At 42.9% G+C, this 25,497-nt stretch overlaps 1 protein-coding gene across 2 annotated transcripts in view; it reads right to left on the minus strand.

The window, feature by feature from the left end:
• Positions 1 to 244: 244 nt before the first annotated feature.
• Positions 245 to 25,497, minus strand: part of cpap (centrosome assembly and centriole elongation protein) — an 84,975-nt gene continuing 59,722 nt past the window's right edge. For both annotated transcript variants that reach the window (XM_070892182.1, XM_070892183.1), the window contains exons 14-19: positions 9,240 to 9,367; positions 7,418 to 7,474; positions 6,061 to 6,201; positions 4,009 to 4,093; positions 1,543 to 1,663; positions 245 to 724 (exon numbers count right to left, since the gene is read on the minus strand). In XM_070892182.1, coding sequence (XP_070748283.1) covers positions 529 to 724; positions 1,543 to 1,663; positions 4,009 to 4,093; positions 6,061 to 6,201; positions 7,418 to 7,474; positions 9,240 to 9,367 — 728 coding nt within the window. In that variant the 3' untranslated portion in view covers positions 245 to 528. The remainder of the gene's footprint in view (positions 725 to 1,542; positions 1,664 to 4,008; positions 4,094 to 6,060; positions 6,202 to 7,417; positions 7,475 to 9,239; positions 9,368 to 25,497) is intronic.

The following is a 25,497-nucleotide window of genomic DNA, read 5'->3' on the forward strand; positions in this document are numbered from 1 at the left end:
TACGGGGACAGGGCAGGGGAGTGGGACTAGCTGAAGTATACTTGCCGAGAGCTAGCACAGGCTCGATGGGATAATTGACCTGTGCTGTGACCATTGTATGAATTATTTGAGAAAAAAATAGGCCATTGGTTTTGCAGAGCTGTTAGCTCTGATCAAAAAGAATTGACTATGGTATCACAGCAACATTAACACATTTTGTTCCATACCATGTTTGTGCTTCAAAGAAGAAATTTACAGCAGGGTCCAAATTATTTGGTTGACTTTATCATATACAATTCTAATTAAATTCAAAGAATTATTACCACACACTTATTATGCACACTCAGTTTTATAAACATTTAAACTTGCACATCACAATTTGTTCAGGCAATTGGATCATATTTAACCTTAATTTACTTTAGTACTCCAAGTATTTACAAAGAAATCAACTAAAGACAATATACTAGCGTGAAATCTAGTTGTGTACAATGTTCAGATTTTGTGTAAACACATTTGATTAAATAATGTTACAGAATGTTTTAAACACAATCACTGGGGTTTACTGTCCATGATTACATTGCCTTCCTTGTCTTTGATTCTTACTCTTCCTGAGCTGTACTTTGTTTCCTGCTGACCATTTAGATACACTGTTTTAACAGTTCCATCAGGGTACTCCCGTCTTTTGTAGTTTGGTGTGTGTAATTCCTTTTGTCCATTGTTAAATTCAATTATCTTGTTACCATCGCTGCATTGAAAGAAAGAACTTTGATTTAAAAGCATCTTTCACAACATCATCTCAAAGCATTTGATTGTCACTTTGTAGCCACTGATGTCATCATATGGCAGTCAATTTGTGCACAGTAAAATTCCATTTGCAAATAACTAAAATAATCTGTTTAATATTGGTTGAGGGATAAATATTGACCCAGGACACAGGAAGAATTATCCTGCTCTTCAAAATGTGCCAAAGGATCTTTAGTCCACTAGAGGGCAAACAACGCTTTGATTTAAATGACTCATCTAAAAGATGGCACCTCTGACAGTGCAGCACTGAGGGAATACTACACTGATGTCAACCCTATTGGAGTAGGGCTTGAATGTTCTGATTCAGGTGAGAATGCTACTACTGAGCCAAGGCTGAGAAAAGAATTGGACATTTAGCAAACTACAAAATTCTCACTGTAGAATTCTAATCCTTTCAAGAGGGCAGATGAGCTTTTTGTATTCATAGGGAACGATTTTAACCCAACATGCTCAGTGGAAACCAGATGGGTGAGCGGATAAAATCTTACAAGTTTACTTACCTACCCCACAATTTTAACCTCTTTAACTGAGCAGACAGCAAGGACAACCACCCAAAACCGGCAGAAAAGATGCAGAAATGTTTTTTTTTTAATTTCATTATGGGACCAGGAGGAACTAGAATGTTCCTCCAGATGACATAAGGGAAAGTTTAGGCAGATCTGCCATAATCTAACAGAATGGCCAAAGTACCGTATGGCCTACTCCTGCACCTACGATATAAAATTAGTTTAGCTTACATTGCTTTTGGTAGGTACTTACGGCTCCACTCGTATTATTGTGCCATCTGGGAACACGCTCTCTTCATGACCATCTGTGAACAAGTATTTGATGGTTTGGTCTGGAAAAGTGATTTCTTTTCTGCCATCTGGATAATGTTTCTCTGGAATTAGTAATATAATTACATGTTATTTTCATAACATTTCCTTATAATCTCATCTAATACGTTGTAATATTTAACAATGAAAATAAAAATGATACTTCACACCTGAAATGTAACTCACAACTCTGTTCCTTCTCCCGGTTTCATTTTATAGGCACTCCACGAGCTACCCTACTCTCTCCTGCACACTCCAAGTACACCACAAGCTTCCCTACCCTCAATGCACCCAATATTCTACCACAGATCCATAATGCACTTTGCAGATGCGCCATTCACTGCCCCTACTTCCCCATGGCATTCTGTTACCATTGATCTAAGTGATTCTACCACAGCCAGAACATAGAAATCCTGTAATCTATATAAAGCAATTCTCCCCTTAAAAGCTTTCACAATGTATAACACTAGTCTGTTCAATCTAAAAAACTAAATCCTATACATAAATTACCATAAAATCAAATCTATATATAAAAAAGGACAGTGGCCAAGTGCACTAGAGTACCAAATGAGGGGGATAGTTTGCATCCGAGTTACTAATGATTGCAGAAATGGTGAGTGCGGGTCAGTGACTTTGTTACAAGAACATGGATTCATCCTTAGGTTGCTCCTTGAGAAATCAGTGGAGCAGAATACTCTCCCTCTCAGCAACAGATGGGGAGATCAGAGAAAATGGGTCCTAGCCCTCAAAGAATCTGTTTAAATTTATTTCTTCAAATATCAACTGAAAAGGAAGTGTCAAGTTTTCTTGACAATGAAAATACAAGCTTTTTATGCATTTAAAATGTAGTGGACATATTAAATACTGTGTTAAGTAGTGGGACACAGTTTTGCACCTAGTTTTCTCATGTATTGACCTAAAGTGTGATGAGCATCCCTGAAAGGGCTGATGAATAAGGTAATATAGAGATACTGGAGAGGGTAGAGAGATTTACAAGGCTGATACCAGAAATGCCAGGGTATACATATCAGGAAAGGATGGACAGGCTTTGTCTCTTTTCTCTTGAAAAAAGGCTGAGGGGCGACCTAATAGAGGTCTTTAAAATTATGAAAGAGTGGATAACAGAGAATTTTTCCACTAGTGGGGAAGAGCAAAACTAGAGGCCATCAATATAAGATAGTCAACCAAGAAATCCAACAGGGAATTCAGAAGAAACTTCTTAACCCAAAGAGTGGTGTGAATGTGGAACTCGCTACTACAGGGAGTGGTTGAAGCGAATAGTATAGATGCATTTAAGGGGAGGCTAAACAAGCATATATGAGGGAGAAGGGAATAGAGGGTTATGCTGATAGATTTAGATGAGGAAAGATGGGAGGAGGCTCAAGTGGGGCGTAATGCCGGCATGGACTGGTTGGGCCTAATAGCCCGTTTCTGTGTTGTATATCCCATATAATTCTATGCATGTAAGTGGCCACATAAAAGGACAACATTGGTAGTTTTTACAAAGATAACTGATTTTGTATATTTATATTTATTTTTATTTCCGTCTTTGCAAAGTTTGTTTGGACCAAACAAGTGGGTGGCACGTTAAATGTGGAGACAGGAAACTGAATCTTTGGCCAAGTGATGGAATGCTCAAACCTGCATTTCGATAGCAGTTTGCAACCTTGGCACCCTATTGGACTCTGAGCCAAGCTTCCGTCCCTATATCCACTCCATCACAAAGACTGCCTATTTCCACCTCCATAACATTGCCTGTCTCTACCCCAGCCTTAGCCCAAAACCCTCATCCATAATTTTGTCACCAGAGACTATTCCTAAACTCTGCTGCCTATATCCTATCCTGCACCAACCCTCTGAGAACTATGCGTTCCTCCAACTCTGGCCTTTTATGCACCCCCATTCATTATGCTGCACTTATCTCTGAAATTCCCGTGTCATCTCTCCATACTCTTTTAAATCTCCTGAAAACCTATCTTTGACCAAGCTTTTAATTAGCCCTCCTCCTCTGTTCATTTTTGTTTACGCTTCTATGAAGCACCTTGGGATGCTTTGCTACGTTAAAAGGCATTATATAAATGCAAGTTGTTGGAAAATCTAGCCTAGTGAGTCAATAACTGAAGATAGAACTTTTCTCCGAAGTGTAGGTAAATACTGGCTGATCAATCTCATTCACTTCCTAGGAGCTAATTCTTCAAGGCATTGCAAATAGGTTGCCCACCTTTTGAGGATGGGAGCAGGAGACCCAACAAGAGGATTGTAAAATTGTAAAACCCTCTTGATCTAAACAACGTCAAACAGTTTACTAAAAAAGAACATGTTTAGTGAGCAGATTACTACAGATATGTCAAAATATACATTTTTGAATATATAAGCATTGAAAGCTTGAATGATTAAAAAGCTTCCTCACCCATCTGATTATTTGGGAACTGCAAAACCTCTAGACCATCTGGATAGGTTGTGTGTGTTGTCTGTGCATCTGCGTAATAGTATATCTATTGGAAAAGAAGAACATCTTCATATTAAAGACAGTAAAGAGCACAAACTTAAGGTAATCACAAAGAATTAAGAGAAGGTTGGAAAACATTTAAGATGGTTGGAACATGGAATTCTGTCACAACCTGTTGAAGCAGAGTTCATAAATTCTTTTAAAAGGCAATCAAGTAATTCCCTGAAAAATATAACAATTATATAGCACCTTAACGTAGTAAAACATCCCAAGGTACTTCGCAGGAATGTTATCAAAGCCACCGAGCCACATAAGGAGATATTAGGGCAGAAAAGAGGTAGGTTTTAAAAGAGCGTCTTAAAGGAGGAAAGAGCGGCAGAGAGGTTTAGAGAGGGAATTCCAGAGATTATGGCCTGGCAGTTGAAGGCACAGTCGCCAATGGTGGAGTGATTAAAATCAGGGATGGTGGAGGCCAGAATTGGACGAGCGCAGATATCGCTGAGGGTTGTAGTGCAGGAGGAGATTACAAAGATAGGGAGGGGCGAGGCCATGGAGAGATTTGAAAACAAGGATGAAAATTTTTAAACCGAGGCATTACTTAACCGGGAGCCAATGTGGGACAATGGCTGAAAGGTAGTTGGTGCGAGTTAGGACACAGGTAGTGGAGTTTTGGATGACCTCAAGTTTAGAGGGTAGAAAGTGGGAAGCAGGCCAAGAGTAGTCTAGAAGTAACAAAGGCATGAATGAGGGTTGCAGTAGCAAATGAGCTGAGGCAGGGACGGAGTCTGGCAATGTTACGGAGGTGGAAATAGGCAGTCTTAGTATTAGTGTGGATGTATGGTTGGAAGCTCAGCTCGGGGTCAGATATCACACCCAGGTTCAGCCTCAGCCAGTTGCCAGGGTGAGGGATGGAATTGGTGTCTAGGGATCAGAGTTTGAGGCGGGGACCCAAGACAATGGCGTCGGTCTTCCCAATATTTAGTTGGAGGAAATTTCTGCTCATCCAGTACTGGATGTCAGACAAGCAATATGACAATTTAGAGTCAGCGAGGGGTCGAGTGAGATGGTGGCGAGGTAGAGTTGGGTGTCATCAGCGTACATGTGGAAACGGGATTATGGGGAGGAAGAACAGGTCAATGAATTAAGGCCAGGCAGCTTGTGGAGAAAAACATTGGTGCAGATTTGATGGACTGAATCACCTGTTCCTGTGTTGTAACATTCTATAATTCTAATGGAGCTTTCTCCTTGTTCTTAGTTTTCTCAGAATATTCAGCTTAATGCCTTTGTACCATTGAGATAACTACATTATGACATGCTGGCCATTAGCAGAGATGTTTACACAGCTTACAGTTGAGGCATAGTATATTCAATTTGGCAATCTCACTATATATAAAGTTTAAACAAAGAGAAAGGGTAAGAGCAACACCAAGTGAAAAATTAATTGAAGAAAACTGAAAACCATCACTTAAAAAGCAGTAAATTTGGAAAAGCTAGGAATGGGTGAAACCAATCCAGAAGATTAAAATCAAGGTCTGAATTATTTTGTTGTGTTTTGGGATAATAATCATAGCTATTATAGCTAAGTAACTGAAAATCTAGTTGCATTCACAGATTGATGCAAGACATTTAAAATGGATTACCAGGCTACAAAATGCAAACAGGATGGACTTTAAATACTGATAACTATGGCAAGTTGAATATTCATCCATAAATGGTTATGATAGTTGGGGTGCTTTAATTAATTATACCTATTAACTACTTCCAAAGCAATGAGGTTTGAGTTTATACCCACAAGGAGAGTTTTCTCGTGCATTGGTGGTTATGATTCATCCTCTATTAGATAATAGTGTATACGGGTATGTCATTTTTAAAAAAAAAATCACTGTAGCCACTTTTTAAAAAAAAAAAATCAACCGAATAGGGAAGCATTACATGCAAGCTTAATGTTTATTTCAAGTCTATATAAAGAAAAAAAACTATTTTAGTAATAGCTGAAAATGGTTTATTGCTTACCACCGTCTGATCAGACATCATCCGTTTTACATCCCCATTGAAGAAGGTCACAGTAATAGTCTTCCCATCAGCACTAATTTCTTTCCAGGTACCATTACAGAAAATAATTATGTGACGTCCACTTTTTAACACCTGCTCAACCTTCAAAATAAATTGTTTTTTTAAATAAGTGAGAACGATTTGGTAAGAGGCACAGAAAATGGCAATCACAGTTTGGGATCTGTAAAGGTTAATAAAGCATTTTAAATAGTTAATAAAATATTTTGGCTTTTTTCAGGCAAACTTGCAATTTGGGATGCCAAATCCTGTAAATTTAAGAGATCCCAAGTTCTACACAAGCCTGTTGCCTTATTTAGGTGATGAGAACGTGTAATACAGGAGTAGTTAAACCCAAACAAACACTCACGTTTTCATAGGAATTCTTTATTAGATCTTGCACAATAACAGATGACTTGCTGCTGCTAACCCAATGCAGAGACTATCCAAAATGCCAAGAATGTAGACAAATGTTGAAAGATGCCACAATGTGTTGGACTTCAAACTACTGTGCCATGGGAGTTAGGACAAGGGGTAGCCCTTCTGATTCACTATGCAGTGAGTTTCTGATCTCAACTACACACCCTGATAAACTAATAGCCAGATGCATCGCCATAGAATGAAGTAAAGTAGACCAGTTCCTGTTTACAGGCCCCAGACATAGATCCACAATTCTGGAAACACATTTAATGCAGTTTAACAACACCTTACCCAGTGTTGGGAAATAGAATTCGTAGGGTAAACCCATGATGGCATCCAACGTGGAAACCAGTCAGGATTTCCCTAGCACTGTAGCACTAAACAATGTTACTATTCAAGCGCAATGCTATTTTACATCAGTTTGGATGAATTTGTGTGCTCATCAGACAAGAGATGCAAAATCTAAGGATTAGAATACTGTCCTTTTTTTGACCAATGTCCATATCAAGCATTACCAAGTCAAGTATAGTAAAAACAAGCTGCAAGTTAAAGCTACCACTATGTGACACCAACAGTGCATTTTGACTCCCAAGCTCAAGAGCACGAGTGTGAATTTTTCCTTATGGCCTGTCTGAATGAGGCTGCCAATTTAAAATCCATTCATGTTGAATTATGGACAGGTATGAGCACCCATTAGAAACTAGGTTGAGATCACCAAAAATTAATCTTGCACAGGAAGCATTCATTGCATCAGTCTCGGCTGCATTAAATGAAGGTCCCAAGTGAAAGGATGGTGTGTTAAAAGCTTTGTTAGAAAATGAGAAACATGGTAATAATGATGGACAATACCTAAAATTAAGAATTTATTGGATTAATCAATACAAAAACAATGAATTCTCACCTTTCCATCTAGATATTTAATCTCTTCTTGAATTTCATCCTCAGTCCCAAGACTCTGCTTTAGAAATCCAGAAAAAGAACCAGTTGTTTACATCAATATATAGACCTATATAAAATTTATTACGATACTTTGAGAATTATGAAACTAAATCTAATTCTCAAGTACATGCATTATGTTAATCTTTATTAAAATTTCAAATTAACTTCTAATTTGAAACCTCCTACTTATAAAGTGCAAGGTCACAAATTCCACATACATGGCCTTGCACACAGGGAATCAAGACCAAATGTAATCTTCAGGTTAAGTGGCCTTAGAAAGTGAAGGATAATCAGACCAGGGGACTTTTCAACTAGTGAGTAAATTCAATTATTAAGCTTAGCACAATTTTAGGGAAGTCTCTATTTACATTACAAAAACATTATATCGCATGTCTGATATTGGGAAGGGATTGTAAAAGTCCAATTCTCTCCAATCACCCAATGCTTCCTACCTAACCCTCATACTTTTCATCATTTGCCTTTTCCTTCTCCATCCTACCCCTCACCCTCCTACCACCAGATCGCTCTCTAAACATCATGCTAACCACCAAAAAGAATAGTACAGCTTCTGATCTCTACCTCTTCCCCAGTCTATGACATATAACCCAAAAGGCATCATGTCCTAAAACAAAAATTGAAAATGATGGAGAGAAGAGATTAGACAGCACCTATGCCGAAAAGTCAAAATCACATTTCAGGTACAGACAGGGATATTAAAAGGCACCCATATCCTGCAGTATGACCGAGATCCCTCCTCACTCAGCAACCACGAATAGAAAATAAATGTCCTCCTTATCATACCACCTACCCAAATAGAGAGCAAGTGATCATAGAAGAGAACGGTGAGAAGAGATGCCTGGAACCTCACTGCTACTACCAGAAAATACTGTCTTTTTCATCACACCACCCAACCGAAAGGATGAGAGAAAGAGTGAGAGATAGAGAAGCAGAAGAGGACAAAAACACGCGAGATAAATAGGGAACAGAGAAAAACAGCAATACTCTGCACAAAGATGACTTATCATGAGCATAGGAGATCAACTAATTATATATTGAAGGCCTTGCATATGGCACGAACTTCCTGTAACTGTCACAATTCCTGCAACACTGTGCTGATAACATTCCTATTATAAATACTTGATTTTATTGGCAAGTCAGGCAGCATCTGTGGCAAGAGGAAGGCAAGGATAATCTGAGGTTGTTGACTTTGTCAGAACCAGTTCAAGGTTGACCAGAAACATTAGCTCTTCCATCTTCTCTCCACAGATGCTGCTAGACTGGCTGTGTTTCTCCAGCATTTTCTATATGCATGTGAAAAAAAATTATATTTTCCCCCTCCCCTCCTAAAAGCACTGACAGTTTTCTGAGGCACGATTCCATGAGTACTAGCTGTCTTCCAGTACCTTGCCCAAGTGGTCATTATTCATATACCAGCCTGGTTATTGAGTTTATGGGACTATTGAACCACAGGGAGGGGAAGAAATAACAAAATCACAGAAGAGCCTGATCCTATCCAACTGATGCTCACAGGCACAATTCCAACAGAGATCTTTGGCTAGCAATTAGGAACAAGAACCTTGGCTTGGTTTTCCCCTCCCTAACCTGGAACACTTGGGCCAATTACAGTGCCCCCTATGCCTGCCCCAGCCCAGATCGGCTAACTTAGGACAAATCTCCACAATCTAAAAACTTACTACATTTGCAACTCACTGCTTTAAACTTTTAACTTTATCTGTAACTGACATTTTTCCATTAATACACATATTTCATCACAGAAGACTTACAGAACTAGCTGGTGCTGAAACCTCATCATGGTTTGGAACATTTTCAGGAGGCTCTGAATGCATCATACCAGCCACTGCAGAGTCAGTCACAATACTGAGGGATATGGAAGATGCTAAAGAAGCTGAACCTGAATCAATGAAACAAAATAGTTAATCATTTTTAGTTGTGGGTGTTAGTGATCTTCCATCGTTGCCAACATTACTGCAATAGACCTGGAATATTAGGTCCTTTATTGAAACACCTGTGAACACATCCTTTTTCGGCGTGGAAACAAGTCATCCTCGATACGAGGGACCCCCTATGATGATGATGACGAATATGCACATTCACACGCACTACTTTAAAAAAAAAAGCTCCATGGCTCTCCAGCCACTTCCCACCCCCATTCTGCACTCTCTAATTCTCTTCTGCACTCACATGGTCCAATGCCTGTGCTGCCACAAAGGTGGTTACAGCCAACTTCTAGATTCTCACCAACATCCCTTCTACCCAAGGTGCTATGAAGCACTAAGGCATGATTTTCCCCTCTGACAATGCCTCATCCACCTCCCCCACTCATGGAGATGCGCCAGTCTTCACATGGCACATTAACACTAGTTACTGATTAGATCAGGAACTGAACCACGGCAGAGACAATTATGACCACCATACCACCCTGAATCATGGTACAGAAAATTGAAATCTCTTAAAAGGCAGATAACTGACCCAGATAATTTATTTTACAGATTATTTTATTTTATTGCACTTATATCCGTTACAGCACAGAAACAGGCCATTCAGCCCAACTGAGATTTCCAGCATTTTCTGTTTTTATTTCAGATTCCAGCATCCGCAGTATTTTTCTTGTGTTGTTGTAGTCTGTGCTGGTGTTCATACTCCACATAAGTCTCCTCTCACTCCATCCATCTCAGCCATTCAGCACTTCTTTCTGTTCTCTTTTCTCTCAAGTGCTCGTCTAGTTTCCTTTTGAAAGCTATTTGCCTCGACCACTTCCTCTGGTAGTGAGTTCTACATTCTAACTACTGAGTAAAGAAATTTCTCCTCATTTCCCTATTGGATTTATTAGTTACTATAAGAACATAATAGGAGCAGAAGTAGCTATTTGGCCCCTCAAGCCTGCTCCACCATTCAGCAAGATCATGGCTGGTCTGATCATAGAAACATAGAAAATAGGTGCAGGAATAGGCCATTCGACCCAACGAGCCTGCAACACCATTCAATAAGATCATGGATGTAAGGGCCATATCGAACACCCTCTTGAATATATCCAATGAACTGGCATCAACAACTCTCTGCGGCAGGGAATTCCACAGGTTAACAACTCTCTGAGTGAAGAGGTTTCTCCTCATCTCAGTCCTAAATGGCCTACCCCTTATCCCAAGATTGTGTCCCCTGGTTCTGGACTTCCCCAACATCGGGAACATTCTTCCCGCATCTAACCTGTCCCGTCACGTCAGAATCTTATACGTTTCTATGAGATTCCCTCTCATCCTTCTAAACTCCAGTGTATAAAAGGCCTAGTTGATCCAGTCTCTCCTCATACGTCAGTCCAGCCATTCCAGGAATCAGTCTGGTGAACCTTCGCTGCACTCCCTCAATAGCAAGAACGTCCTTCCTCAGTTTAGGAGACCAAAACTGAACACAATATTCCAGGTGAGGCCTCACCAAGGCCCTGTACAATTGCAGTAAGACCTCCTTGCTCCTATACTCAAATCCCCTAGCTATGAAGGCCAACATGCCATTTGCCTTCACCGTCTGCTGTACCTGCATGTCAACTTTCAATGACTGATGAACCATGACACCCAGGTCTCGCTGCACCTCCCCTTTTCCTAATCTGCCACAATTCAGATAATATTCTGCCTTCATGCTATTGCCACCAAAGTGGATAACCTCACATTTATCTACATTATACTGCATCTGCCATGCATTTGCCCACTCACTTAACCTGTCCAAATTACCCTGCAGCCTCTTAGCATCCTCCTCACAGCTCACAACGCCACCCAGTTTAGTGTAATCTGCAAACTTGGAAATATTACACTCAATTCCTTCATCCAAACCATTAATGTATATTGTAAATAGCTGGGGTCCCAGCACTGAGCCCTGCGGAACTCCACTAGTCGCTGCATAACATTCCGAAAAAAACTTGTTTATCCCGACTCTCTGCTTCCTGTCTGCCAACCAATTCTCTATCCATGCCAGTACATTACCCCCAATACAATGTGCTTTGATTTTGCACACCAATCTCTTATGTGGGACCTTGTCAAAGGCCTTTTGAAAGTCCAAATACACCACATCCACTGGTTCTTCCTTGTCCACTCTACTAGTTACATCCTCAAAAAAATTCCAGAAGATTTATCAAACATGATTTCCCCTTCATAAATCCATGCTGACTTGGACCGATCCTGTCACTGCTTTCCAAATGCACTGCTATTTCATCGATAATAATTGATTCCAACATTTTCCCCACTACTGATGTCAGGCTAACCGGTCTATAATTACCCGTTTTCTCTCTCCCTCCTTTTTTAAAAAGTGATGTTACATTAGCTACCCTCCAGTCCATAGGAACTGATCCCGAGTTGATAAGACTGTTGGAAAATGATCACCAATGCATCCACTATTTCCAGGGCCACTTCCTTAAGTACTCTGGGATACAGACAATCCGGTCCTGGGGATTTATCGGCCTTCAATCCCATCAATTTCCCCAACACAATTTCCCGCCTAATAAGGATAGCCTTCAGTTCCTCCTTCTCTCTAGACCCTCGGAAGGTTATTTGTGTCTTCCTTCGTGAAGACAGAACCAAAGTATTTGTTCAATTGGTCTAACATTTCTTTGTTCCCCATTATAAACTCACCTGAGTCCGACTGCAAGGGACCTATGTTTGTCTTCACTAATCTTTTTCTCTTCACATATCTATAGGAGCTTTTGCAGTCAGTTTTTATGTTCCCGGCAAGCTTCCTCTCGTACTCTATTTTCCCCCTCCTAATCGAACCCTTTGTCTTCCTTTGCTGAATTCTAAGTTTCTCCCAGTCCTCAGGTTTGCTGCTTTTTTTGGCCAATTTATATGCCTCTTTCTTGGATCTAACACTATCCTTAATTTCCCTTGTTAGCCACGATTGAGCCACCTTCCCGGTTTTATTTTTACTCCAGACAGGGATGTACAATTGCTGAAGTTTATCCATATGATCTATAAATGCTTGCCATTGCCTAGCCACTGTCAACCCTTTAAGTATCATTTACCAGTCTATTCTAGCCAATTCACGCCTCATGCCGTCGAAGTTAGCTTTCATTAAGTTCAGGACCTAGCTTCCGAATTAACGGTGTCACTCTCCATCTTAATAAAGAATTCTACCATATTATGGTCACTCTTCCCCAAGGGGCCTCGCACAACAAGATTGTTAATTAGTCCCTTCTCATTACACATCACCCAGTCTAGGATGGCCAGCTCTCTAGTTGGTTCCTCGACATATTGGTCAAGAAAACCATCCCTAATACAATCCAGGAAATCCTCCCCCACCGCATTGCTACCAGTTTGGTTAACCCAATCTATATGTAAATTGAAGTCGCCCATGATAACTGTTGTACGTTTATCGCACACATCCCTTATTTCTTGTTTGATGCTGTCCCCAACTTCACTACTACTGTTTGGTGGTCTGTATACAACTCCCACTAGTGTTTTCTGCCCTTTGGTATTCCATAGCTCCACCCATACCGATTCCACATCATCGAAGCCAATGTCCTTCCTTACTATTGCATTAATTTCCTCTTTAACCAGTAACGCCACCCTGCCTCCTTTTCCTTTCTGTTTATCCTTCCTAAATGTTGAATACCCCTGGATGTTGAGTTCCCAGCCTTGGTCATCCTGGAGCCATGTCTCTGTGATGCTAATTACATCATATCCATTAACTGCTATCTGTGCAGTTAATTCGTCCACCTTATTCCGAATACTCCTCGCACTGAGGCACAGAGCCTTCAGGCTTGTCTTTTTAGCACACTTTGCCCCTTTAGAATTTTGCTGTAATGTGGCCCTTTTTATTTTTTGCCTTGGGTTTCTCTGCCCTCCACTTTTACTATTCTCCTTTCTATCTTTTGCCTCTGTCTCCCTTTTATTTCGTGTTTGCCTCCCTGCATTGGTTCCCATCCCCCTGCCATATCAGTTCAACTCCTCCCCAACAGCACTAGCAAACACTGCCCCTCGGACATTGGTTCCGGTCCTGCCCAGGTGCAGACCATCTGGTTTATTCTGGTCCCACCTACCCCAGAATCAGTTCCAATGTCCCAGGAATTTGAATCCCTCCCTTCTGCACCACTCCTCAAGCCACGCATTCATCTGAGCTATCCTGCGATTCCTACTCTGACTAGCACGTGGCACTGGTAGCAATCCTGAGTTTACTACTTTTGAGGTCCTACTTTTTAATTTGGCTCCAAGCTCCCTAAATTCTTCTCGTAGGACTTCATCCCATTTTTTTACCTATATCGTTGAACCTATATGTACGACAACTGGCTGTTCACCCTCCCTTTTCAGAATGTCCTACACCTGCTCCAAGACATCCTTGACCCTTGCACCAGGGAAGCAACATACCATCCTGGAGTCTCTGTTGCGGCCGCAGAAACGCCTATCTATTCCCCTTACAATGGAATCCCCTATCACTATCGCTCTCCTACTCTTTTTCCTGCCCTCCTGTGCAGCAGAGCCATGCACGGTGCCATGAACTTGGCTGCTGCTATCTTTCCCTGAAGAGTCATCCCCCCCCCCCCACCAACAGTACCTAAAGCGGTGTATCTGTTTTGCTGGGGGATGACCACAGGGGACCCCTGCACTACCTTCCTGTTGTTCACCCATTTACTATCTGGCTGTGTACCATTTACCTGCGGTGAGACCAACTCGCTAAATGTGCTCTCCATCTTAATGGCTTAACAGCTCTCTGGGGCAGAGAATTCCACAGATTTACAACCTTTAGAAAAAATTCTTCCTCATCTCAGTTTTAAATGGCCAACCCCTTATTCTAAAACTAGATTCCACCATGAGTGGAAACATCCTCTCTGCATCTACCTTGTTGAGCACCGTCATTATCTTTTATGTCTCAATAAGATCACCTCTCATTCTTCTAAACGCCATTGAGTACAGACCCAACCTGCTCAACCTTTCTTCATTAAGTCAACCCCCTTCACCTCAGGAATCAACTGAGTGAACCTTCCCTGAACTGCCTCCAATGCAAGTATATTCCTCCTTAAATAAGGAGACCAAAACTGTATGCAGTACTCCAGGTGTGGTCTCACCAATACCCTGTACAGTTGTAGCAGGACTTCTGTTTTTATACTCCATCCCCCTTGCAATAAAGGCCAACTTTCAATTTGCCTTCCTGATTACTTGCTGTACCTGCAAATTAAGTGTGTGTTTCACGCACAAGGTCCCTCTGTACTGCAATTTTTGTAATTTTTCTCTAAATAATTTGTTTTAAAAAATTTTTCTGCCGAAGTGGATAACCTCTCACTTTCACACATTATAGTCCATTTGCCAAATTTTTGGCTCGTCACTTAGCTTGCCTAAATCCTACTGCAGACTTTGCGTGTCCTCCTCACAACTTGCTTTCCCACCCATCTTTGTATCATCAGCAACCTTGGCTACATGACACTCAGTCCCTTCATCCAAATCATTAATACAGATTGTAAATAGTTGAGGCCCCAGCACCCCACTAGTTACTGTTTGCCAACCGGAAAATGACCCATTTATCCCAATTCTGTTTTCTGTTAGTTAGCCAATCCTCTACCCATGCTGATATATTACTCCCAACCCTGTGAACTTCGACCTTGTGCAGTAACCTTTAATGTGGCACCTTATTGAATGCCTTCTGGAAATCCAAAAATATACCACATCCACTAGTTCCCCCTTATCCACCCTGCTCGCGCATCCTCAAAGAACTCCAGCAAATTTGTCAAACATGATTTCCCCTCTTAAAACCATGCTTACTCTGTTTGACTAAATTATGCTTTTCCAAATGTCCTGCTGCTGCTTCCTTAATAACAGACTCCAGCATTTTCCCAACAGATGTTAGGCTATAGTTTCCTGCTTTCTGTCTGCCTCCCTTTAAAAAAAAATAAATAAATAAATAGGGGCGTTACATTTGCGGTTTGGCAATCTGCTGGGATTTCCCCAGAATCTCAGGAATTTTGGTAGATAACTACCAATGCATCCACTATTTCTGCAGCCACTTCTTTTAAGACTCTAGGATGCAAGCCATCAGGTCCAGAGGACTTGTCCACCTTTAGGCACATTATTTTACCTAGTAGTAGAAACATAGAAATTTACAGCACTGAAGGAGGCCACTCCGGCCGACAAAGAGCCTCACGGCCCTTGGTCAACAGCCCTAAAGGTTACATATAAACCTACGAACAATGACGGAAAGGCAAAGAGCACCCAGCCAAACCAATCCGCCTCACGACTACTGCGATACCCCTTATACTAAAACATTCTACACTCCACCTCAACCGGAGCCATGTGATCTCCTGGGAGAGGCAAAAACCAGATAAAAACCCAGGCCAATTTAGGGAGAAAAAAATCTGGGAAAATTCCTCTCCAACCCATCGAGGCAATCAAAACTAGTAGAGATAATCACCCTGGCCGAATTCTATTCCCTGCAGTAATTATATCTGCTCCGTCCAACAAAAGGTCATCCAGTCTAATCCCAATTACCAGGTCGAAGTCCGTAACCCTGCAGGTTACAGCACTTTAAGTGCCCATCCAACCATCTCTTAAAAGTGGTGAGGGTTTCTGCATCCACCACTCTTCCAGGCAACGAGTTCCAGATCCCCACAACCCTCTTCGTAAAGAAGTCCCCCCGCCCCCCTCAAATCCCCTCAACCTTCCAACCACCTTAAAACTATGCCCCTTCCACCAATGGAAATAGACCCTTGCTATCCACTATGTGCAGGCCCGCAATATTTTGTACACCTCAATGAGGTCTCCTCTCAATCTCCTCTGTTCCAATGAGAACAAACCCAGCCTATCCAATCGGTCTCATAACTAAGATTCTCCATTCCAGGCAGCAACCTAGTAAATCTACGCTGCACCCTCTCTAGTACAATCACGTCCTTCCTATAATACGGTGATCAGAACTGCACGCAAAACTCCAGCTGTGGCCTAACCAAAGTATTATACAATTTAAGCATAACATCCCTGCTCTTATATTCTATGCCTCGGCCAATAAAGGCAAGCATTCCGTATGCCTTCTTAACCACCTTATTCACTTGGCCTGCGACGTTCAGGGATCTGAGGACAAGCACTCCAAGGTACCTTTGTTCATCTACACTATTAAGTGGTCGACTTTCCTTCTTAGCCCTCCCAAAGTGCATCACCTCATACTTCTCTGAATTAAATTCCATTTGCCACTGCTCTGCTCACTTGACCAGTAGATTGATATCCTCCTGCAGCCCAAGACTTTCCTCTTCATTATCAACCACACAGCCAATTTTAGTGTCACCTGCAAACTTCTTAATCTACTCACTATATTCAAATCTAAATAGTTGATATATATCACAAAAAACAAGGGTCCCAGTACTGAGCCCTACAGAACCCCACTGGAAACAACCTACCAGTCACAAAAACATCCATCAATAGTTTTATTTTTTATATCAGTAAGTAAGCCGTTAACATTGTTGTCGCCAAATTAAGTGTATCTATTAAGTCATGGCAGGAGAGCTCGGTCACGTGATATGCTCCTCCTGTACCATGTGGGAACTCAAGGACACTTCCGGTGTCCCTGACGACTACGTATGCGGGAAGTGTATCCGCCTCCAGCTCTTGACGGACCGCGTTGCAGATATGGAGCTGAGGGTGGATTCACTCTGGAGCGAGCATCCACGATGCTGAGAATGACGTGAGTAGCACGTGTAGCGAGTTGGTCTTACCGCAGGTGAAGGGTCCACAGCCAGCTAGGGAATGGAAGACCAGCAGGAAGAGCAGTGCAAGGAAGGTAGTGCAGAGGTCCCCTGCAGTCATCCCCCTGCAAAACAGATACACCGCTTTGAGTACTGTTGAGGGGGATGACTCATCAGGGGAGGGCAGCAGCAGCCAAGTTCATGACACCGTGGCTGGCTCTGTTGCACAGGAGGGCAGGAAAGAGTGGGAGCGCGCTAGTGATAGGGGATTCAATTGTAAGGGGAATAGATGGCGTTTCTGCGGCCGCAACCGAGACTCCAGGATGGTATGTTGCCTCCCTGGTGCAAGGGTCAAGGATGTCTTGGAGCAGGTGCAGGACATTCTGAAAAGGGAGGGAGAACAGCCAGTTGTCATGGTGCACATTGGTACCAATGACATAGGTTAAAAAAAGGGATGAGATCCTACGAGACGAATTTAAGGAGCTAGGAGCTAAATTAAAAAGTAGGACCTCAAAAGTAGTAATCTCGGGATTGCTACTAGTGCCGCGTGCTAGTCAGAGTAGGAATCGCAGGATAGCTCAGATAAATACGTGGCTTGTGCAGTGGTGCAGCAGGGAGGAATTCAAATTCCTGGGGCATTGGAACCAGTTCTGGGGGAGGTGGGACCAGTACAAACCGGCCAGTCTGCACCTGGGCAGGACCGGAACCAATGTCCTAGGGCGAGTGTTTGCTAGTGCTGCTGGGGAGGAGTTAAACTAATATGGCAGGGAGATGGGAACCAATGCAGGGAGACAGAGGGAAACAAAATGGAGACAGAAGCAAAAGACAGAAAGGAGATGAGTAAAAGTGGAGGGCAGAGAAACCCAAGGCCAAAAACAAAAAGGGCCAATGTACAGCAAAATTCTAAAGGGTCAAAGTGCAATAAAAAAGGCAAGCCTGAAAGCTCGGTGCCTCAATGCGAGGAGTATTCGGAACCCAGGAGAGGGCTCGGAGCTAGTTAGAGTGGGTGAGAGCGCAGATGAACAGGACCCCAAGAAAGAATGCAAAAGGCAGGAGGCAACAGAGCAGAGTAGGACTGGGGTAAGTGTAAACCACAAGGTGATAGGAAGGGACAATATGTATGAATATAAAGGGGCTGCAGGAGGGGTCAAAACTAAAAATCATGGTTGAAAAACTAGTATTACAACACTCTACCTAAACGCACGCAGCATTCAAAATAAAGTAAATGAATTGATGGCACAAATCATTACAAATGGGTATGATTTGGTGGCCATTACAGAAACGTGGTTGCAGGGTGGCCCGGACTTGGAATTAAACGTACAGGGGTATCTGACAATTCGGAAGGATAGACAAGAAGGGAAAGTAGGTGGGTAGCTCTGTTAATAAAGGATGATATTAGGGCAGTTGTGAGAGATGATATTGGCTCTAACGAACAAAATGTTGAATCATTGTGGGTGGAGATTAGAGATAGTAAGGGGAAAAAGTCATTGGTGGGCATAGTTTATAGGCCCCCAAATAATAACTTCAGTGGGTAGGGCAATAATCAAGGGAATAATGGAGGCATGTGAAAAAGGAACGGCAGTAATCACGGGGGATTTTAACCTACATATCGATTGGTCAAATCAAATTGCACAGGGTAGCCTTGAGGAGGAATTCATAGAATGCATACGGGATTGTTTCTTAGAACAGTATGTTACAGAACCTACAAGAGAGCAAGCTATCTTAGATCTGGTCCTGTGTAATGAGACGGGAATAATAAACGATCTCCAAGTAAAAGATCCTCTCAGAACGAGTGATCACAGTATGGTTAATACAGATTGAGGGTGAGGAAGTAGTGTCTCAAACGAGTGTACTATGCTTAAACAAAGGGGACTACAGTGGGATGAAGGCAGAGTTAGCTAAAGTAGACTAGGAACACAGACTAAACAGTGGCACAATTGAGGAACAGTGGAGGACTTTTAAGGAGCTCTTTCATAGTGCTCAACAAAAATATATTGCAGTGAAAAAGAAGGGCGGTAAGAGAAGGGATAACCAGCTGTGGATAACCAAGGAAATAAAGGAGTATCAAATTAAAAACCAATGCGTATAAGGTGGCCAATGTTAGTGGGAAACTAGAAGATTGGGAAAATTTTAAACAACAGCAAAGAATGACTAAGAAAGCGATAAAGAAAGGAAAGATAGATTACGAAAATAAAATTGCGCAAAACATAAAAACAGATAGTAAAAGCTTTTACCGATATATAAAACGGAAAAAAGTGACTAAAGTAAATGTTGGTCCCTTAGATGATGAGAAGGGGGATTTAATAATGGGAAATATGGAAATGGCCAAGACCGTAAACAATTATTTTGCTTCGGTCTTCACAGTGGAAGATGCAAAAACCATGCCAAAAATTGCTGGTCACAGGAATGTGGGAAGGGAGGACCTTGAGATAATCACTATCACTAGGGGGGGGGTAGTGCTGGACAGGCTAATGGGACTCAAGGTAGACATGTCCCCTGGGTCCTGATGAAATGCATCCCAGGGTATTAAAAGAGACGGCGGAAGTTATAGCAGATGCATTCGTTATAATCTACCAAAATTCTCTGGACTCTGGGGAGGTACCAGCGGATTGGAAAGCAGCTAATGTAACGCCTCTGTTTAAAAAAGGGGGCAGACAAAAGGCAGGTAACTATAGGCCGGTTAGTTTAACATCTGTAGTGGGGAAAATGCTTGAAGCTATCATTAAGGAAGAAATAGCGGGACATCTAGATCAGAATAGTGCAATCAAGCAGACGCAACATGGATTCATGAAGGGGAAATCATGTTTAACTAATTTACTGGAATTCTTTGAAGATATCACGAGCATGGTGGGTAGAGGTGTACCGATGGATGTGGTGTATTTAGATTTCCAAAAGGCATTCGATAAGGTGCCACACAAAAGGTTACTGCATAAGATAAAGGTACGCAGAGTCAGAGGAAATGTATTAGCATGGATAGAGAATTGGCTGGCGAACAGAAAGCAGAGAGTTGGGATAAATGGGTCCTTTTCGGGTTGGAAATCGGTGGTTAGTGGTGTGCCACAGGGATCGGTGCTGGGACCACAACTGTTTACAATATACATAGATGACCTGGAAGAGGGGACGGAGTGTAGTGTAACAAAATTTGCAGATAACACAAAGATTAGTGGGAAAGCGGGTTGTGTAGAGGACACAGAGAGGCTGCAAAGAGATTTAGATAGGTTAAGCGAATGGGCTAAGGTTTGGCAGATGGAATACAATGTCGGAAAATGTGAGGTCATCCACCTTAGGAAAAAAAAAAAAACAGTAAAAGGGAATATTATTTGAATGGGGAGAAATTACAACATGCTGCGGTGCAGAGGGACCTGGGGGTCCTTGTGCATGAATCCCAAAAAGTTAGTTTGCAGGTGCAGCAGGTAATCAGGAAGGCGAATGGAATGTTGGCCTTCATTGCGAGAGGGATGGAGTACAAAAGCAGGGAGGTCCTGCTGCAACTGTACAGGGTATTGGTGAGGCCGCACCTGGAGTACTGCGTGCAGCTTTGGTCACCTCACTTAAGGAAGGATATACTGGCTTTGGAGGGGGTAGAGAGCCGATTCACTCGGCTGATTCCGGAGATGAGGGGGTTACCTATGATGATCGATTGAGTAGACTGGGTCTTTACTCGTTGGAGTTCAGAAGGATGAGGGGTGATCTTATAGAAACATTTAAAATAATGAAAGGGATAGACAAGATAGAGGCAGAGAGGTTGTTTCCACTGGTCGGGGAGACTAGAACTAGGCACAGCCTCAAAATACGGGGGAGCCAATTTAAAACCGAGTTGAGAAGGAATTTCTTCTCCCAGAAGGTTGTGAATCTGTGGAATTCTCTGCCCAAGGAAACAGTTGAGGCTAGCTCATTGAATGTATTCAAATCACAGATAGATAGATATTTAACCAATAAGGGAATTAAGGGTTATGGGGAGCGGGCAAGTGGAGCCGAGTCCACGGCCAGATCAGCCATGATCTTGTTGAATGGCGGAGCAGGCTCGAGGGGCTAGATGGCCTACTCCTGTTCCTAATTCTTATGTTCTTATGTTCTAACAGTTATTGCATACACAACATTTGGCGACGAGGCAAGAACCTTTGCATGCAAAAATTAGCACTATTGGATTGTTGGAGCGATTTGAAGACTTTGTGAGCCATTTGAGCCAGTTCTTTGTGGCCAACAAAATGGAGGAGGTCGGCAATGCAGATCGGCGCCGGGTGGTGTTCCTCACAGTTTGCGGTCAAAAAATTTATGGTCTGATAAAGAATCTACTCCTGCCTATGAGTCAAACAGAGACGACGTGTGAAGAATTGCCTACACTGGGACAGGACCACCTTAAGCCAGACGAAGGCATCATCATCTCGAGATACAGATTTTACACGCACGTTCGCTCAGAGGACCAGAATGCGGCGGAATTCGTTGCCGACCCGAGACGTCTAGCGGGACCGTGCAAGTTCGGGGCTGTGTTGGTAGACATGTTGCGGGACTTTTGTAATCGGCATCAACCACGAGGTGATCCAGCGTGAACTACTGGCAGTGGAGATGTAGGACTTGAACAGGGCCATCACGATCGCTCACTCATGCATGACGATGGATAGAAGTCTAAAGCAGATATCAGTGAAAAATCGAAACTTGACAAGTACTGTAAATATGATTGATTCGCCGTTCAGCAGAGCAGCACATGGTAGGGCCTACCCAACTGCGTACACGAAACCTGTGGCTGCCCAAAGTCCGCCAGCGGGAATGCATCCGATTTCTCAGTGTTGGCATTGTGGGGAAATCATCGGCATCAGTAATGCCGATTTAAGCAATATCGTTGCAAAGGCTGTTTGAGAATGGGGCATCTCCAGCGCAAGTGTCCGCAGATGAGTAAGCGTGCTGCGACATACTATGTGGAGGAGGATGATGGTCAGACCAGCGCGGATCTGGATGCGCAATCGGAGATACCAGAGGAGGAAGTGCATAAGTGCATGGACTGTCCTCGCTCTTAAGAGCGATAATGATCAACATGAAATTTACTGAGGTGCCGGTATCGACGGAACTGGACATGGGGGCGAGTCAATCGATAATGAGCCAGAGGGCATTCGACAAGCTGTGGGATACCAAGGCTGAGGCCCAATCAATGCCAAGTTGTGCACGTACACCAAAGAACTCAATGGTGACTGGCAGTGCCACAATTAAAGTGTCGTATGACGTTACGGTTCACGAGTTACCGCTAATGGATTGTCCCAGGCAATGGCCCAACACTGCTCGGCAGGAACTGGCTTGAAAAAAATCAGATGTGATTGGAACGACATCAAGGCGGTGTCGTTGGAGAAAGATACATGTGCCCAAGTACTGAGAAAGTTCCCCTCACTGTTCGAACCAGGCATCGGCAACTTTACGGGAGCCAAGGTGCAGATCCACGTGGACTTGGATGCAAGACCCATCTATAACAAAGCTCGGGCAGTTCTGTATATGATGAGGAAGGTGGTTGAAATCGAACTGGACAGACTCCAGCGTGAAGAGATGATATCACCGGTTGAATTTAATGAATGGGCCACCCCTATTGTTCCTGTGCTGAAAAGTGATGGCACAGTCACTACAAGACTACAATCAACAGGGTTTTGAAACAGGATCAGTATCCGTTACCGAAGGCTGAAGACTTGTTTGCAATGCTAGCCAGAGGGGTGGGCGGGGGGAGTCGTTCACCAAACTGGACTTGACGTCGGACTACATGACACAGGAGCTGGCCGAGACGTTGGAGAGACTTACGTGCATTAACATGTTCAAAGGACTATTTATTATCACAGGTGCCCTTTTGGAATTCGCTTGGCTGCAGCAATATTTCAGAGGAACAAGAAGAGTCTACTGAAGTCCGTTCCCAGAACTGTCGTGACTCCGAGGAACATCTGAACAACCTGGAAGAGGTTTTACATCGTCTGGACAAAGTGGGACTCAGACTGAAAGGCTCAAAGTGCGTCTTCATGGCACCAGAGGTCGAATTCCTGGGGAGGAAAATTGCAGCTGAAGGCATCAGGCCCACGGACGCGAAAACCAAGGCCATCAAGAATGCACCCAAGCCGCAGAATGTGACAGAGCTGCGTTCATTCCAGGGTCTACTCAACTACTTCGGTAACTTCCTACCTAAATTGAGCACCTTATTAGAATCACTGCACATGCTGCTAAGAAAAGGAGACAACTGGGTGTGGGGTGCGTCTCAAGACAGAGCTTTTCAGAAAGCTACTAATCTGCTGGTACATTATGACTCATGTAAATGTTTAGTATTGGCCTGTGATGCTTCGTCATAAGGAACTCATTGCCTACTCCAACAAGCTACTGAGTTAGGTAAACGTCAACCAGTCGTGTATGCTTCAAAAAGTTTGTCTAAAGCAGAAAGAGTCTACAGCATGGTAGAGAAAGAAGCACTAGCCTGTGTGTATGATAAAACGATGCATCAGTACCCGTTTGGTCTTCGGTTTGAACTGGAGACAGATCACAAGCCATTGATTTCACTGTTCTCTGAAAACAGAGGTATCAATACCAATGCTTCATCCTGCATCCAGAGTTGGGTGCTGACATTATCTGCTTATGATTATGTCATTTGCCATAGATCTGGCACCGAGAATTGTGCTGAAGTTTTGAGCAGTCTGCCGTTGCCCACACTGGAGGTGGAAATGCCACAACCGGTAGATGTATTGTTAGTTGTGGATGCTTTTGAGTGAAGGAACCCCTGTCACGGCCCAAGTTAAGACCTGGACCAGCCAGGACCCGATTTTATCGGTGGTGAAGAGTTGCATCCTCAAAGGTGATTGATCTGCCATACCCAAGCAAATGTGCGAAGAGACCAAACCTTACATTCGTCGCAAAGACAAACTGTCTATTCAGTCGAATTGTATACTGTGTGGCAATCGTGTTGTTATGCCCAAGAAAGGGAGAGAGAAATTTGTATGTGAGCTACATAGCACATATCCTGGCATTGTAATGATGAAAGCCATCGCCAGGTCTCATGTATGGTGGCCGGGAATTGACTGAGCTGGAATCATGTGTGCATCAGTGCAACACTTGCATGCAGCTCAGCAAAGCACCAGCTGAATCACCGTTGAGTCCGTGGTCGTGGCCATCCAAACCTTGGTCCAGGATCCACATAGACTTTGCAGATCCCTTCCTGGGGAAGATGTTTTTAGTTGTGTTGGATGCATATTCGAAGTGGATAGAGTGTATAATCACGTCATCCAGCACATCCACAGCTACCATTGAGAATCTCAGCAACATGTTCGCGACACATGGTCTGCCTGACATCGTTGTTAGCAACAACGGATCGTGCTTCACCAGTCAGGAGTTTCAAGAGTTCATGAAACTCAATGGTATCAAACATGCAAGGTCAGCACCGTTCAAACCTGCATCCAATGGGCAAGCATAACGTGCTGTCCAAATCATAAAGCAGAGTATGAAGCGAGTAACCCAAGGGTCACTGCAGACCTGTCTGTCATGCATACTGCTTAGTTACAAGACAAGACCACACACGCTTACCGGAGTCTCGCCTGCTGAATTAATGAAGACCAAGCTATCTCTTGTACACCCTGACTTGAATAATCATGCTGAATATAGAAGACAAAGTCAGCAAGGGTATCACGATCGCACAGCTGTGTCACGCAATATTTCTGTAAATGATCCTGTATATGTTCTGAATTATGGTCAGGGTCCCAAGTAGATCGCTGGTACTGTCATGGCCAAGGAGGGCAACAGAGTATTTATTGTCAAGCTCAAAAATGGGCAAACATGCAGGAAACTTATGGATCAGACAAAGCTGCGGCACACAGACGAACCGGAACAGTCGGAGGAAGAGACAATCGACGACCAACCAATCTACCCCCAATCAGAGGACTCAGTGGTCATCAGTAAATCGGGACTTTTAATCACAGACATGTTCAATGAAAATGGTCTTTCAATCCCTGACATGGCCATTGCCACTCCCACCAGGTCAGCCACAAGTCACAACAGACTCTGAACACTCACCCAAGGCTGGTGTTGAACTGAGACGGTTAACCCAGGAGCATAAAATACCAGACCGTCTCAATTTGTAAAAGACTGTTAATATCTCAGAGGGGGGTATTGTCATGTATGTACTTTTGGGATCACTAGCCACTAAATGGAGTCACTGTTGGAGACCATTGGGCTGCACACATGTGTGTGCAGCCCAAGTATAAAAGGCCAGCCATTTTGTATATTAGTCACTTTGGGCCTTAATAAAGCAGAGCCAAGGTCATATCTTCTGGAGTTAAACAGTACTCAGTCTAACAGTTATTACATACACAACATCAGTCTCATCCTCTAAGGGATGAAAATTTACTTTAGCCACTCTCTTCCTTTTTATA

This window comes from Pristiophorus japonicus, chromosome 10, assembly GCF_044704955.1.
Source record: "Pristiophorus japonicus isolate sPriJap1 chromosome 10, sPriJap1.hap1, whole genome shotgun sequence".
Taxonomy (NCBI): Eukaryota; Metazoa; Chordata; class Chondrichthyes; family Pristiophoridae; genus Pristiophorus; species Pristiophorus japonicus.